The sequence below is a fragment of the Malus sylvestris genome, chromosome 10, assembly GCF_916048215.2.
Source record: "Malus sylvestris chromosome 10, drMalSylv7.2, whole genome shotgun sequence".
Lineage (NCBI taxonomy): Eukaryota > Viridiplantae > Streptophyta > Magnoliopsida > Rosales > Rosaceae > Malus > Malus sylvestris.
The window spans coordinates 43,133,580-43,150,355 of NC_062269.1; the positions used below are offsets into that span (position 1 = coordinate 43,133,580).

The window sequence follows — 16,776 nt, forward strand, 5'->3', positions numbered from 1 at the left end:
TAAAGAAAATGATGCATTCTCTAAAAAGTTATTAAAAACCAACCAGCCGCCAAGAAATATATTCCGGGTGTAAACAATGTTACAAGTTCATAGCTCCAACTGCAGAAACACAACAAATTTCAACTTGGGTCCTCGCTGGTTGTTTCATGTTTAGAAGCTATGCAGCCATCCAGCTACTATGATCCTTTAGTGCCAATGTTGGATTTTCAAAAGCAGAGAAACCCCAGAAAGTCTTCAAAGAGTAGAGTTGAGAGATAGTCACACCTTCTTCAGTGATTTTAGATACCTGCAATTTCAAGATTGAAACGGTATCATCTTACAAGGAATGCAATAAACTCTAAACTTCCAAATCAAAGATTTGTCAAAACCAATTGCTGCATCTCCTTTTGGCCTTGCTACTACTGTTTTAATTTCAAACTACTTGTTCACTTCCTTTTCAAATGTCCCACTACAGCTAATCAGTGTGTGCACATCATCACTTTACTTACAGACCTATAGTACAGATCAAAGTTTTGTCCACTAACGATTTCCTCACCTCAGTAAGGTAGTATTAAGAAACTCAACTGATTACCATTGGAGAAGGATGAGACTAAAATTTGAGAAATGATGGGCCTGAAGGGATGGACAACGGTAATGGCGGGTGGGTAACTGCGGTTATTTATCCATAACCGTTTATACTCATATCCGCATAACCGTTTACCTGTTGGGTATTTGCCTAAACGGTTCTACCCATACTCATAACCGTTTATAAACGGTTAACCATACCCATAACCGCGTACCTATTTAACCGTAACCGTTTAGTACCCATTTACCCATTTACTCTTTTTTAACCCGTTTATTCTTTCTTTTTGACCATTTACCTATTTTTCATCCGTTTACATGTTTTTTTAACAACTTGAAAATTAAAAAAGAAAAATTTGTCATTTGACATATTTTTTCAACACAAATATAATATGTTTATATTTGTTCCACTTTGCTGCAGAAAATCTCATCTGACTGTTATGTTGGCATATACATCTAATGGATCATACCCATCATATATTAATTGTCACCAAAATTTGAACAACTGAATTAAACAAAAATCTTAGAAAGAGAGAGGGAGAGATAGCTTGTTGCTTACTTGATAATCTGAAATAGTTGATGAGAGAGAAGATAAAAAGCAAGAGCAGGTTCATCTTTTCTCCAAATTAAAAATTTTCAATTGCACTGCACCAAGTCCTAAGGATCCGGAGATCCGAATTTTTGAAATTTGATCCAACGGCTACAAGTCCCTCAAATTGTGTTGAGTTTATATTATATTAACTACATAAACCATGTATTATAGTCAATAGCATTGATTTAAGTTTTGTCTAATAGGGAACATAGCTTGTGTTAATTTTACATATATAAAATAAACGGGTAAACGGTTATCCGTTTATAACCGCGGTTAATACCCATAATCACCCATTTAAATTTCATGGGTCATAACCGTTTATGTTTAGTTACCCATAACCATAACCGTGAAATTTAAATGGACTGGTAATCGCAGTTACCCATAACCAATTAGTATTTGCCCATCCCTAGGCTTGACAAATCAGTGTATTTTTTGTGAGTGGGTCGTAGATGATAAGCTCATATTTGTATATATTTTACATTAAATTCACTTATCTTTTCTTACTTAGTTCTTTATATTTTTGAGTTATTTACTTTATTTTTGTGTTTTGTAGGATTTGTCAAGTAAAGAAAAGAAGAATAGCACAAGTGAGATTTTAAGTAACAAATTCGTCAAAACTGCCTGTGCAGGTTAGCTAACTTTGGAAGCAAGTTACGAACAACTCATAGTGAATTAGAGAATGAGCCTTATATTCTTGGAAATATACGGATGTCTATTTTCTGGACCATTTGACGGATTGTTAATATCATTTTTCTAGAAGAAGTTATGGCCATTTTAACATTGAAAGGTTCTCAAGAGGATGAGCAGTTTGTAATTGACAAGAAAGCAATAAATCCAATAAATCTAGTAGCCAAAACTGATGCAGCCAAGAACAAGTTAGCTGACACCTAATCAAATATCAGAGGAAATGGAAATAAAGATGAGAATTAAGTGGGAGTAATGGGCATAAATGCTACCTAAAGAGTTACAATTGTTTAACCATTTCCTCTCACTTATTGTCATCACTAAATGGTTGTTAGTAGGGTGAGTTATGGAGAAGAAACTGGGGTAGCAAGCAAGAACAAAAAGGTTGCAGGTTGCAACGGCAAAGGGTGGAAAAAAAATAGAATAGAAAGAAAAGACAAGGCATCGGCGTTGGAGAAGGAAGGGAGGAAGGAGGAAATCCTGGCATTCTCTTTTTTCGGTTTTATCTTCTCAAACTCATGTCTTTCTTTTGGTTTTATTTAAGGACTCTGTGTAACTAATTTTTAGTAGTTAGGGGCTGTTTTGAAGCCCCAAATATGATTGCAAGTTTGTTATGACATTTTGTTTGAATTACTTTTATGAATAGATGAAAATTAGTTCACTACTTATCTTATTGATGAATTCTTTATGTGTTTTCTACGGATGCATACTTAGTAAGCATATCTAGGATTCTAATGCTATGAATATGTGTATGTCTGCCGTTGTCGAATGAGGACCTACATATGTTATAGAGTAGTACTTGGTAATTGCGATTAACATATAAACTAATTTCTAGGATAAGTAAGACAACGCTAGTACTTACGATGCCTTGTAATAACTCAAACTCTTTTTGTTCTTAATGATTTCTACTTGTTAAATTTGTGAACACATCATTCTAGATTGCATGATAGAGACTAAGTTAAGTTGAAAACGTCATTCTCTTAACATACTACATAAGAAAGAGTAATAGGTTGAGTTCTAACATTGAGCCAACTTGAGCATCTTCATCCAGAAATAAAAGGAATTTGAATGAAACATAACATGTTTGCATGATTATTTGGTGGTGGATATCAATTCCCCTAACTCGTTTTTCTTAATTTGTGAACTATTTAAGATTTGTTTCTGTCCTATTTTTGTTCGATTTAATTTAAATAGCAAATCAACTCCAAAAATCCCAAAAATTTGTGTGAGTGTAGCTCTATGTGTCTAGTATCTTCATATAAAATTTAGTAGACTTTAGATAAGTGTAAGTTGGTCTAATAATTATTTTCCGATGGCTGGTCAGTAGGGACAGCAGCCCAGTTTTTGTGACATTTTAAATAGTTAGATAAAACAATCTTCTGCGGAAAAAACCCTTATTTTCATATGCTACAATTGACAAATTTTAGCTTTAATAAGGAAAATCAATAGAATATTTGTATGCTACTTTGTGGTATACTTTTAATCCTATCAGTGAAGGACACGTGGTCTCTCTACCCAGAATTTCTCCTCCCTTCCTCTCGGCTCGGGACTCTCTCGGCCCTCGCTCGCTAAGTTTCGGATACTCAATACTGACAGACTCAATAATTACCTTAGGCTTTAGTCATTTTCCAAATTAAAGTAAAATTGCTTTGAATATAGAATATGATAAGGAATGCAGTCTGCAGATAGAAGAGGAAGATAAATAGTTTTGGCGCCAACCAATACGATTCCCTTTTTTTTATTTTTTCAGTCCAACTCCGATAGTCCAATCCTTATCCAATCCATCCAGTTACTTTTGGAATAGCCGCGTGCCATCATACTTGTTTCTTTTTACCAAGCTTTGAAATTCAAATCCAAGCCCACGGTCTCTCTCTCCTGTTTTTTTTTTTTGGAAAAAAATTGTGGTCCTTCCGACATCTTTTTCTCCTTTTTTTTTTATTTTTTTTATTGCTTTTCCTTGTTTTTCAGACCATTCAAAAGCGTTGAACAAGATTAGGGAGGTTGAGCGAGGACAGGGCGAGTGGGATAAATTCACCATAATTTTGTTAAGGATAATAGAGGATCATCATATCGCTGTGCACTCAAGGCACCATATTAATACTTACCTTAGTGATTAAGTAATTGGTAGATAAGGTTGTTATGTAAGATTGATGACTAGGCAATAGACAGTTATTTATAAGTCTATATCCTTCTATAGAGTGTACTGTGAAAGCTAATAAGAATTCATTCTTCACATATCCATTCTCTCTCTATAAACTCTCTCTCTCTCTCTCTCTCTTGATTCTGCAAGATATTGGATTTCTACATGGTATCGCCGCCATAGTCTCATGACGATTCGATCTTTTGCTTCCGATTTTCTACAATTTTCTTGTTTGCCAAACAAATCTTCTTACCTAATTTTTCTTCTTCTTCTTGCAAATCTTCTGCATAATTGCGATAAATTCCGCCGACTCTTCCTCTCCGGCCACCTCTTCTGGTCTTAATCATCCTGGAGATGCTTCTAATTCCTTCTCGATCTCTCTGGCTTCGATCATTGTCCAGCATATTGCTGGTATGGTACTGACTAAGCTGAATCAGCAAAACTGTTGGAAATTATATATTATAATATTTAATTTTTGTATGAATGAAAAATAAGAGTCTTGTGTCATAGTTGAATTAAAATTCATGAGTTGTATCTATTCATTGGAACTTTAGGCAACAATCATAATGTTTCAAAAAGGGTGGCTTGAGTTCTATATAAACTAAAGCATCTCACCTGTCCAATTAGAAAAAGAGAAGAGTTTTCTCCAATGTCTAAAAATCCGAGTGTTGTCTTAAAAATACGGAATATATGAAGTTCACCAGAGCATGAAAATTGAAGTGTTTTGACTTCAGATTATAGATTGTTGAATCCTAGGAGACGGACGCCTACCAAACTACAAGCACAAGAGTATGGGCAAAATTATATCTTTAGGACATTGCATTTATGCAAGCCTCAAACTCCAAGTTTGTTAGTATTTCTAACTTTCTTTCTAGTTATTTATATTAATCTTATATATAATTGATGTTGTGAAATTTTTCATGATTATTATCATTTGAATTATATTGTTATTTTTTCATATTTTCTAATATTGCTCCATCAATCTAAAGACAAAAAATTTTACCTTTATGGAACAATTAGAAATATGACTGTGTGTGTGCAATTTATTCGACAAATTTTGGAAAAGTCCGATTACTTGATATGTATAAATATGATATTGAAAGTGCAGTACCGCTGCCTTATACTGCACATTCTTGATGAATGATTCTGTTGTCCATTAGTGTGTGTGTGTGTAACATGGCATGAGGTTGTTATAATTGCAATTTGTCCCGTCTAATGCAAAAGGTATGTATCTTTTGCGAACGTTGTTGTGATTGTTCTTATTTCTAAAAGCATGCTTGAAGTGGTGCATGCGGTTACTTTACTAAAATACTTGTTGCTATGTTATTTATTTAAGGCTTATTATATTAACACTCCACAAATTGTTGAATAAACCCCACATATTTAATACACCCCACATTTTCTTTTTTAATTAAAAATTATCTTAATACACCCCACATACTTCCCCATAATACCCTCACACCCCACATTCTTCATATACACCTTTCATTTTCTATATGCACCTCATATTTTCTATACACCCCACATTTCTCAAATCTTACAAAACTTTTAATTTGGACAAATAATGCCGACTAAAAGTTTGACAAAAGATGCCGCCTGGGATTTAAAGCATATGTGGGTTGTTTTTAATTCCACCATTATAACTCATGTCATCTGTTTTTAATATTTGGTGGTAATTTTAGGTGTTTAATTTTTCATGTAATCCATGCGATCCCTAAAAGATGAATACGAACAAAGAAGCTTGAATAACGCATCAAAAGCAAGATTAAATGATTATTAATATTGTCAAAATCACTAAAACAATAAATAATATGAAGTCTACCGCATGTAAAGCTTCTGAAACATCGATTTCGTGTTTTATTCGTTAAAAATAATTTTTCTCAATCAACATGTTTGTAGTTTCATTGGTTAGGGTTTTGTTCAACAATAGATGGTCGGATGGGTTTTGATAGTTGAAGAAGATAAATAATACATTAAAAGTGATTTGGGGTGTATATAGAATTTTTTACTTTTTTTTTTAACCTAACAAGGTCAAAATTGTCATTGCATAGTAGGATAAATAAGTTATTTAATATTAAATTTTAATATGGGGTGCATTCAACATTTTATAGGGTGCTAATATAAAAAGCCTTTATTTAATTATCTAAATGCTTTGTTAACTGACGTTAATAGTTACACATATAGACTCATATTTAGATTGACATGGACGATGCATGCCTTGATTTGGTTGGGATTGATTCATTGGGTGTTCCTTAAAATACATGTGGTATATGTAGAACCCCGTAACAACTGACCAATTGGAGATTCCAGAAAAAGAGCAACGGTGAGACCGCGACTTCCATGCTTGACAGTTTGATATCCATTTGAGTCAAGGATCTTAGATCATATAGAACCATGTGGAGGTTAACCTTGGATCATTTAGAGCCGTGTGGCGGTTAAGTTGCAAAATGATGCAACTATTTGACAAATCGATGGTTTCATAATGTGGTGGAACAGAAAACTGGAATCTGCCATGTGAGATTCAAAGAAAAAGCATGCCATTTGTGGGGGAGGTGCTAGAGGGGACACTTTGAACCTTGCTTTGAGTGTCGGGTAGTCTAACCCCGTACTTCCTGGTTGTATTTGGGTGATTGCTGTTGTTTCGGCTTTCGTTGTACTTTTGGGCCTCTCTTGCCTAGTTAATGTAGCTCTGTTTGCCAAAAAAAAAAAAAAAAGAAAGAAAAAGCATGCCATTTGAAGTGCTTTAGACTAGGGCTGGGTTCGGTTCTTATCGGTTCGGTTTTTTGCCAAAACCGAAACCAAACCGAAATTTCAGTTCGGTTCGGTTCGGCCCAAATTTTTTTCGGTTTTTTTCGGTTCGGTTTCGGTTTTTTTTTTTTTTCCCCTCCAAAAATGCAAAACAAGCACAACATAATATAGGAATAGAAAATATGACATGTTTCCATCTCTACGTATAAAGTCTCATAAAACTAAAAGTCTCATAAAACTTAAAGTCCCATAAAACTTAAAGTCCAACTATAAATAGAATCAATCATCAATCAAGTTTAAGTCTTCAAAAAGTCCAAATTAAACATCAAAGTTTAAGTCTTCAAAAAGTCCAAATTTAAACATCACACAAGTCAAATAAACCTTCAAGGTTTCATCACTTCATGTCTTGCACAAATAAAATCTTCCAAGTCTTCAAGCTCAAGCTCAACGCATAGGCGGCCTAGGAGGCAACATAGCACCTTTCTTTGAGCTTCCCCTTGCCATTTCTACATACAAATAAAAATAAAAATAAGAACATGACATAATTGGCACACATACTTGGCATAATTGAAATTTCAGATTATATTTTTGGCACACATACTTGGCATAATTGAAATTTCCAGCAACTATAGTACATAGTTACTAGCGAAGAAAACAATACCGATTGATGAAAATAACATCTTGGAAAATGCCTTCATCTCTCTTAGACCGATTCTCATAATTGCAGCCTGGTCATTCAAAATAAGCAGTCACAATGACATAGAAAAAGCAGATGAGATGTGGGTTCAACTTTTACCAAAATTTTTGAGCTTACCTTTGTGTTATTTCCCATCTCCAACCCATCCACAAAACATGCTACTATGGCCACAACATTTTTCAGGGTTCCACATAGTTCTACCCCTTCCACATCTTGGATCTATAAATTTCAAACACGGAAAGGTGTCAATGGAGCATTCCAATATAAATTTGATGTCAATCGCTAAATCAAATTATATGCTGGGATAAGCATTTAGCGTAGCTAACATACTACCAAATTTTTACTAAATGTGTGGGAAACTAAAGTAGTTCCCGTCCGTGCCAAACATTCATGATAGTAAAAGACTAAAAGTACACTATTATGACATTCATTGTAACAATGTATTCGATGTACTCACAGGTGTCATATATCCCATTCAGAGTGCAGTATGATATCCAAATCTAGGAGACAAATTGGTGATCCATGGTGAAGGAAAAACATAAATGAACGCAAAGATTAACCACGGAAACAAGGGCCTAGCCATCAGTGCGTCTCCTACCGACAACCATATCGAACAATAGGCCCAAAAGTCAAAACCTTTTCGATTTTAAAGTATAATACTGATTCATGAAACTAAAACAGAGAATTGTAGCTAAGTGTGAGATAGGTAAACGCAAGATCTATAAGTTTAATCGACGAAAAACTCATTACAATTTTTGCAGATCCACAGTTTTTAAAGCAAATGAAAGATGATTTCTTCAAAATTCAGCTAAACAATCCCATTTCTACAACCCACAGAATGCAAATCTCAAATCATAAGATCCAAATTCGCAATTAAAAACCGATTCCAATCAGATCTACAGCAAGCAGTGAGAAACTACAAAGATCTACACATTCCAGCACACCCAAACAGCATCACAAGTACATGAGCAACCTTTCTGAATCAAACACCGCAACACACAGAACCTAAATCGAATCATGCAAAAACAATATCGAAAAATATCCATAAACAAAAAAAATCGAAAATAACCCAATTGAGCAAAACCACGGAGCTCGACGAAATACCAAATGAGCAGAGCAGATGAATATTACCTCAGTCAATGTGAGGCGGGAGGTCGACGGCGGAGAGAGCGAGAGAGATCTTATGCGGAAGAAGAGCGAGAGAGAGAAGAGAGAGGATAGGGAGATCCTTCTCCTCCAGATCCGCCAATCGGCGGGCCTCGGACTTCCGCGTGGCAGCCTCCGCCAGCTTCTCGGCTTCTTCCTCGCGCTTCTTGGCCGCGGGGGATTTGCTGATGAAGCATTCTCGTTGCAGCCATCCCAGGGAGTCGGTGACCCCCAAATCCTTCCTCGCGCTTCTTGGCCACGGGGGATTTGCTGCCCTTCACCTCGCACCAGTACTACTCGTCCTTCTCGCGAGCCTCGCGTTCCTTGCGCTTGGCTTCGATGAAGCTCTTCACAGAGAGACAGAGAGAGTGAGAGAGATGAGGCTCGGCTGCGCGAGAAGGTTACTGGGCTAGGTTACACTGGAGGCAGGGAATGAGAGAGAGAAGAGAGGAATGAAAAAAATAAAAGGTGCGGCTAGGGTTAAAACTTAAAAGGTTTGTTGATTGCTCAAAAAAACTAAAAAACTTTTTTGAAACCCTGGAGGCATGAGGATTCGAACCCATGCGCAGGGGCTTGAAGAGTTTCAAGCAAACCAACTTGGTACCTGGTTATGTCTTGTTATGATTGTATCACTAAATTATTTATAATATTGAAAAAAAAATTAAATATATATATATATGTTCGGTTCGGTTCGGTTTGGTTCGGTTTCCGAACCTTAAAAACCGAAACCGAACCAGCCAGGTTCGGTTCGGTTCGGTTTGGCAGTTTCGGTTCGGTTTTTTTTCGGTTCGGTTTTTTTCGGCCTCGGTTCGGTTTGGTTTTCGGTTTTTTTCGGTTTTCGGTTATTTGAACCCACCCCTACTTTAGACAGTGAAAGGGTATGACCTTTCCAACTAGTCATTAACATATTCAAATGTGTTCATGGGCTGGTATGTAAATTTCTACATTCCAACTGGATGTATTATCATATAGTGATAATAATGTTGCAAAATCATATATATGCTTTATTTGAAGTGATATATTTATAAATTTCAAAAGGCCCAGGATGATATTGAGTGTCATTTAAAGTGATATTAATATAAAGAAATAATCATGAAAGTGTGGGGTCTTTCAGAAAGGACAAGACCATACTGAAAATGTGAAACATTTCACATATTTGAATTTGACATAATGATGCTTATTAAGTAAGCATATGAATGGACATTTTGCAGATTTGAATTCGACATAATGATGCTTATTAAGTAAGCATATGATTGGATATGGCCATTGGGTCATGCATGTTAGTCATAGTAAGGAAAGAATAAAAGCCAAGAAGTGATTTTCTCATAATTTCTAATGAGGCATGAAGGCCTAAGATAGATAAGGTCTATCTTAGTTGTTTCCTACTTCTTAAAGTGGAAAATGTGATCGATTTAATTATAGCATTAAAAGAAACTACAATTATGAAATAATTGTGGGGGTATGTTAAAAGTAATTTGCTAATTGAATGAGACATTCAAGATGTCACCTCTTCTCTTGAATAATTTTAAGGTGCAAAGAGGTTAGAGATCTTCTTCAAATACCTTAAATGTGAGGGAAGTCTACTTCCTAGTGTTAGAAAATTACTTACAAAAGTTCCAACATATATATACTTTTGAGGACTTGAAATTGAGAAACAACTACTCTCATACGAAATATAATTTCATTAGATGGATTGTGCATACCATTAAAAATAGCCAACCTAGTAGTGGATCCAATTATTAAAGGTTAGACTAGAGAGTAAGTTGATCATCGAGAGGAATGAGGCTAAAGCCAACATAACTAATGAATCATCCGGACGGAAACCTAAAACATAACTAATGAATCATCCGGATGGAAACCTAACTTAGTTTATTGGAGATCCCATGGTCTAAGTTCAATATGCAAATTGGTTGGGTGTGATTCAAAGAAGTTAACACACTATGTTAAAGATTTCAATAATATATATATATATATATATATATATATATATATATATAATAGACTTGGTGCTGCATTGTGCAGCATATCTGTATGTATAATAGGGAAAGGCTGCTGCGATGCGCAACAAGCCTACAGGCGGAAAGGTTGGATTTCAACCTTTGCACATCTTGTTGAATGGTTACAACTTATGGTTAAAAGATATGATGCTTACTCAAATTGTATGAGTAAAATTAAAAGATATAATTAGTCAATATTTATTTTCTGAAAATTCTAAATAGAAGACATGTCTTTTAGATCAACACTTTTAAGAAGAGTTGTATATCTTCAATTAAAATGAAAGGACTCGATGAACGGGTGCCTTAATGCCTATAAATACCTATTGTGGCATAATGTTTCATACACAATTTCAGAAATTTGTTGTCTACATAATTTCTTTGCTCTCATTTCTCTCCTCATCATATTCATACAATTTCTTTCTAGTTATTTCTAAGGGAATACAATTCGGTTTTGCTAATCGAATATTCCATACTTTATTGTATCCTGGAAGTGATTTGCCAAGAACCTTTTAGCAAACTCATTCGAGTGAGGGCAAATAACACTTTAAGGAAACGATTCAAGTCGTACCTCAAAGTCATCATTCGGATTATTCTCTATATTTCTATATTTAATCTAACACACTATATACCTCGTTTCTATGGTGGAAGAAGTGTGTTATCTGCAAAAGTTTTAGGATGTATATTTATACTTAATGACAGTGATATCTTATAAATAAGAGGAATATTGCAGAGTATTCTTAATTAATGGTCACCTATGTTAGAGTAGAAGTGGGTCGCTTCTATGAGTATAAGATGACTAAATTCTCTAAAACTCTCATGAATCCGGAATTTGTTCATGGCCAAAATGAACATAATTGTATGAACCCTAATATATTAGGATTAGTTATGTGTGTTGTTGTTTGGGCCCAAATATTGTTTTGGGCCGAGCTTATGAACCGTATGAACCATGTTTTGGGCCAAGGTTATGAACCGTATGAACCATATGCTGCAATAAACATGGATGTGCCGATTCAAGTGCATCGCTTCCATGTAGGGTTTGGATTTGGCACTTCAAACGGGTATATCATGCATGAGTTTGAAGAGTTGCTAAGAAGACTCCTAGGCAGCATGATTAGAGAAATTGAGTTGATAATGAGAATAGGGGAGGAGGCCAGCAGAAGCAGTCGGATCGTGAGAATAGGAGAGCTAAGAGGAGGTGAAGAAAAATAAAATCTTAGTGGACTTGGGTGTTTGCGAACATATTTGTGTGGGATATAGCTACATTGAGGAGGGTGATGAGACCACAACAGGGAAACAGTGGTGCAGGGATGATGGTGGTAAGAGTAGTAGTAATGCAACGGTTAGAGGAGGAGGATTTGCTTGGGGTGCAATCATTTACAATTATGTACCAATATTACCTCATTCTAACAGACAATTCAAATGTTTCATGTTATTTCTATCAACAACCGGACCTGGACAATACTAACTATTAATTACTATACAAGCAAGCACGCAATCTACATGGGTGTGCATGCATGGACGGAGGGAGGTAAGGCCCCGTGGGTGCACGTGCCCCCTCTCATCTCTTTTTTTTTCATTACAAATTATTCAATTAATCATTCCCATTTTTTTTGCTTTGTAGATTATTCAATTAATCATATTAAAATAGTGAAAATCCTCTTTTAGTTTTTAAATGTCCCTCCATCTTGTATATTTTTCTCACGCACTAATATCTAAACCTTGTTGAGTTGCATGTAATTGGTTAATTAGTACAAATGAGCATTAGATTGTCAACAATTAAATACAAAATTAGATAATAGAGTAATAAAATTAGGCATTTTGTAATTAATTTTTTCAGCATTTGTAAAACAACTAGCTTTATTTGTCCAAAAAAGGAGCTCAAATTTTTTAAGATGTCCCCTCTTAGTTAAATTTCTAACTTCGTTCCTGGGTGCATGCACTAATGTAGGATAAACACAAGCATATATTCTCTTAACTAATACCACATATCAATTATTTATTAAACAAAATTCCAATACGTGAGAAACATTTATTAGAGGGCAACACACTTTTTCTATTGAAGAAAAATTGGAAAGAACAAGTGCAGAAAGGGACAAATTTCTAAAAAGCGTTGTACTGTAACCGCAGTAAGTATTACGGCTTCATCTTTTACCTTTGCCTCTGCTTTTTATCTTTCACCATCCACAAAACTCTCCATTACCATAACCAACGCCCAGGTCCCAGCCAAGCAAGAGGGGAGAAAAACAACTCTCTGGTTGTGGAGATTGGGATTTGAGAGAGGATTTGGAGGGAGAGAGAGGGAGGGAGGAAGATGTTTCCGGGACTGATGCACGAAGGAGGAGGCATGGTTGGTGGGGAAGATATGCAAATGCAAGGTCACAGTCACAGGGGAGGTGGAGATCCTTGCCTCGTTTTAACTTCCGATCCCAAACCCCGTCTTCGTTGGACGGCTGACCTTCACGAACGATTTGTCGATGCCGTCACTCAGCTCGGCGGTTCCTCCAGTCAGACTTCCTTTTCCCCCTTCTCTTTTAACTTATTTAATTTTTTATTATTATTTGGTAGGGTTTTGATTAGATGAACTCAGATCCCTTTCACCTCTTCTTCTCTGCCTGTGCTATGCCTCTGCTCTGCGGCTGTGCCTATAATACTACAACATTGAATTGAATTGAAACTTGTTTCAACAAGCAATTAATAAAGATTGAATTTGAGGCTTGAGCTGCTAGCCTGCTGCGCGCGCGCGCGTGTGATTCAGTCACAAATTAGAATCAGATGGAGCTCATCAGAGCTGCTTTGCTTTCTAAATTCTAAGTTGGCTGCTAGTCGTTGCCAATCTCTCGCTTCCTTGAATCTTCAACCTGTTTAGGATTATGATGAGAGCTTCAATTATTTGCAGAAGCTACGCCAAAGGCTATTATGCGGACAATGAATGTCAAGGGCCTCACACTTTTTCATTTGAAGAGTCACCTGCAGGTTTTTTTTTTTTTTTTTACTTAATCAATGATCATGGTGTTACCGAAGTACAAACACTTGTACCGACTTATTGTTTCTTGCTGCATTGCAGAAATACAGACTAGGTAAGCAATCAGGGAAGGATATGACCGATATATCCAAGGATGGTACGTTTTCTTATAACTTTCTTTGTGCCCTTTCATATTTGGTGCTAGTTTAGTTCCCCAAAGTTTTGTTGAGTTTTTTCCCAATGGAATAGGTTTTTTACAGTATGAAAGAAGGGAGGTTGACATATAGGCCCTTGACAAAACTTGAAATTCCCTCAAAACTTCTAGCTAACTTATCCTTACAACCAAGGACAAAACTTGTAGCAAACTTATCCTTACAACCCAGAACATTGATAAGCCAACTAAGTTTCCTCTTCTGTATTGTGAGACGACAATTCTTTTTCGCCCTGACACTTTCTTTACATGCAGCCTCATTGTAATACAAGAGAGCTCAACACAGAAAACTAAGTTTAAATATTAATTTGGGAGGTTACACTAGCAATACTTGAACCCACAATCTTCTACTCTGGGACCTATTTTTGTTGGTTTACTTGTGCTCCCAAAAACTTAAAACTCTTAAGGATGCGGTACAACTTTCCAACAATAAGTGCTCGCTCTTTCTTCCCCACCCTTGCTACCTCTAGGATAACCGTATTTTATATTTTATTGATGCCTATTTTAAAGCCCTCTAAAAGGTGTATTTTGTGAATGGAATCTTAAATTATGTTTCTGACTTGTTTTGCCAATCATTGTGAGGATTGTCAGCTTCCTACCTTCTAGAAAGCCCTGGTACCGGCAATTCTTCACCAAATTTGCCAACTTCTGATTTGAATGAGTAAGAGAGATTTCCTCCTTTCTCAGAACCTTTTGATGCTTAATAGGTCATTTTACATTAAATGTTTGGTTTTGCCAAAAATGTCATCTTCAGGGGTTATGAAGTTAAGGAGGCATTGCGAGCACAGATGGAAGTGCAAAGTAAATTACATGTGCAAGTTGAGGTAATGTAGGTGAAAATGAATTGTGTGTGCGTGTTTTCTATTTTCCCATTTGCAAGACTTTTTTTTTTTGTGTGAGGAGGTATAGTTAAGCATGTGTGTTTGGAAGTGGACCTGATTACCATAAGTTCATAACGTTTGGCTTTACTTTAAAGATGGAAGGCACAATTGCAATTTTGAGCCCTTTTTGCGTTTTGTTTGACTAGCTTGTGGCGTTGCTTTTGGTATAGCATTGCTCAGGATATATTTTCGTGATAGTTTAAATGCCAAAATTAGCATCTACCAGGAAGTAAAAACTTGTTACCATTGTTATTGTAGGCTGAGAAGCACTTGCAGATTCGCCAGGATGCAGAACGAAGATATATGGCCATGCTTGAGAGAGCTTGTAAGATGCTTGCTGATCAATTCATTGGAGGTTCAGTTACTGATACAGACAGCCATAAATGTCATGGGTTGGGGAATAAGAATCCAAAAGGTTCCTCCATTGACATGCTTGGCTTCTACACATTGCAATCCACAGATGTAGTTGGGGTTCATGGTCCAGATGAAGAGCTGCCAATTAGTATCCATACCCAGAGAGCTGATTGCTCCACTGAAAGCTGCCTCACGTCACATGAGAGCCCTGGAGGACTGACCTTGGAAGGATCTCCAGGTGGCGGGAAAAAGAGAATGTTGAGCCTGGACACCGGCAATGGATCTTTAGTTTGGGGCGAAGCCAAGGTGAGAACCCAAGAGATTAATATAGCCCCAATTGAACCTCCTCGTGGGATTGCTAGGTATGGTATGTAGGGCAGAATTTAAACATGACCACAGTGAGATCCTTTTGTTCACTCTTGCGTAACAACATGTTCTTGCCCATTTGGTTGGCTGGAATTGAAAGTGAGCCAGTTGTCTCAACTCCCAAACTGTAAATTCAACATACTAGTGGCTTAAATATAATGCGGTTCAAGTACACGATAATTAAATGATGAACGGTAGTGGTTGAGACTTGAGAATACTGTGGTGTATGGCCTCGTTTAGTGTCAGGATTGGATTGAATTAGAACTGTTGAATGAAGAAATGAATGTTTGCGTGTTTTGATGTCCAACAAATGAATGCTAGCTTTTGTATATTGGATAATTCTTGCCTTTTTTTTTAATTACAAACGATATTACTAATCTAATCTAGTCTCAGACGAAAGTTGGAATCCGTGACAAAATGGGTTGAAAATGAAGATTCTAACCATCAGAGTAATCTACCACTTGTATTATTCTTAATACAATATCTTCAAATTAAATATAACTAGAAAATTCATTAATTAGTATTCGAATTTGATAATATGTGTGTAGCATTGGTCCTTCAGGCCATCTATGTGAGAATTATCGTCAAAAACGCACACAGAGGCCTCTAAGAAGTAAATCGAGACACTTCACATACTTAATTTTAATGAAATTCTCTCAAAATTGGCGTCAATGACCAATTCTCTAAATTTGTCTTATATACCAATTTCAATAAACTTTTCAACTCCAAGGAGTTGGTCTAATGGAAAGGTCTACTGGAAAGCGAGTAAAGAGTTGGATCCTCCAACTTAAGTTTGAACTCTCACGAATGCATTCATTGAGGCTACTGGCTTTGATTTGGCGTAATGTTTGACTCAGAGCAAACGCTATAGCCTCATAGGCTACCGAAACTGCATAACCGCATGGGAAAAATTCAACTCAAAGACGAAAGCTATAAGAGTATATCACAGTTCGAAAAGCAATGCAATAATTCTCAGCTAAATAAATAAAAGAATTAGAAAAACCAAAAAGGCAAGGAGGCCTGGTTTTAAAATGGCTAGATTCTAAAATTTCATGAGATGGAAAGCTACATTGCCTCGATTGTATCATAGACACTTATTGTGAATACCATTATGACATGATAAGCTTGTTTGCCTTGATTATATCAAAGGGACGAAATGGTAATTAGCATTTTGAATGTTTAGTTGTGAGAGAGTAGCGTTCTGCTCTATTCCATGAGATCAATTTAATGAAACAATTTCTGTTGTGTTGTTTTTAATTCAATAATATTGGGCGATCGAAAATTTTAAAAAAATATTGACATATGGAACAAATTTACGCATAACAACATATTAAACAAAAAGAATATGTGACGGTTATTTTATGTAAGTATTCTTTCTTTTAATAATCTTAATAATATAGAAATCACATTCACTTTCTCTTATTCTTATATATTGGA

The 16,776-nt window shown here is 36.0% G+C and overlaps 1 protein-coding gene and 1 long non-coding RNA gene across 3 annotated transcripts; both read left to right on the plus strand.

Moving 5' to 3' along the window:
- Nucleotides 1-3,878: 3,878 nt before the first annotated feature.
- LOC126585128 (uncharacterized) lies at nt 3,879-5,219 on the plus strand. Its single transcript, XR_007610324.1, has 2 exons — nt 3,879-4,388; nt 4,712-5,219. It is a non-coding gene; the product is annotated as an uncharacterized LOC126585128 (long non-coding RNA).
- Nucleotides 5,220-12,697: 7,478 nt separating this feature from the next.
- On the plus strand, nt 12,698-15,650 carry LOC126587011 (protein PHR1-LIKE 3-like). 2 transcript variants are annotated; one of them, XM_050251981.1, is made up of 6 exons: nt 12,698-13,069; nt 13,462-13,538; nt 13,630-13,684; nt 14,321-14,399; nt 14,493-14,562; nt 14,878-15,650. In XM_050251981.1, exons 1-6 carry the CDS (start codon nt 12,877-12,879, stop codon nt 15,346-15,348), a joined length of 945 nt encoding a protein of 314 aa, XP_050107938.1. In that variant the 5' UTR covers nt 12,698-12,876; the 3' UTR covers nt 15,349-15,650. The 2 variants fall into 2 exon arrangements, with proteins under 2 accessions (XP_050107938.1, XP_050107939.1); XM_050251982.1 differs by having other exon boundaries at nt 12,703-13,069; nt 14,330-14,399.
- Nucleotides 15,651-16,776: the final 1,126 nt, after the last annotated feature.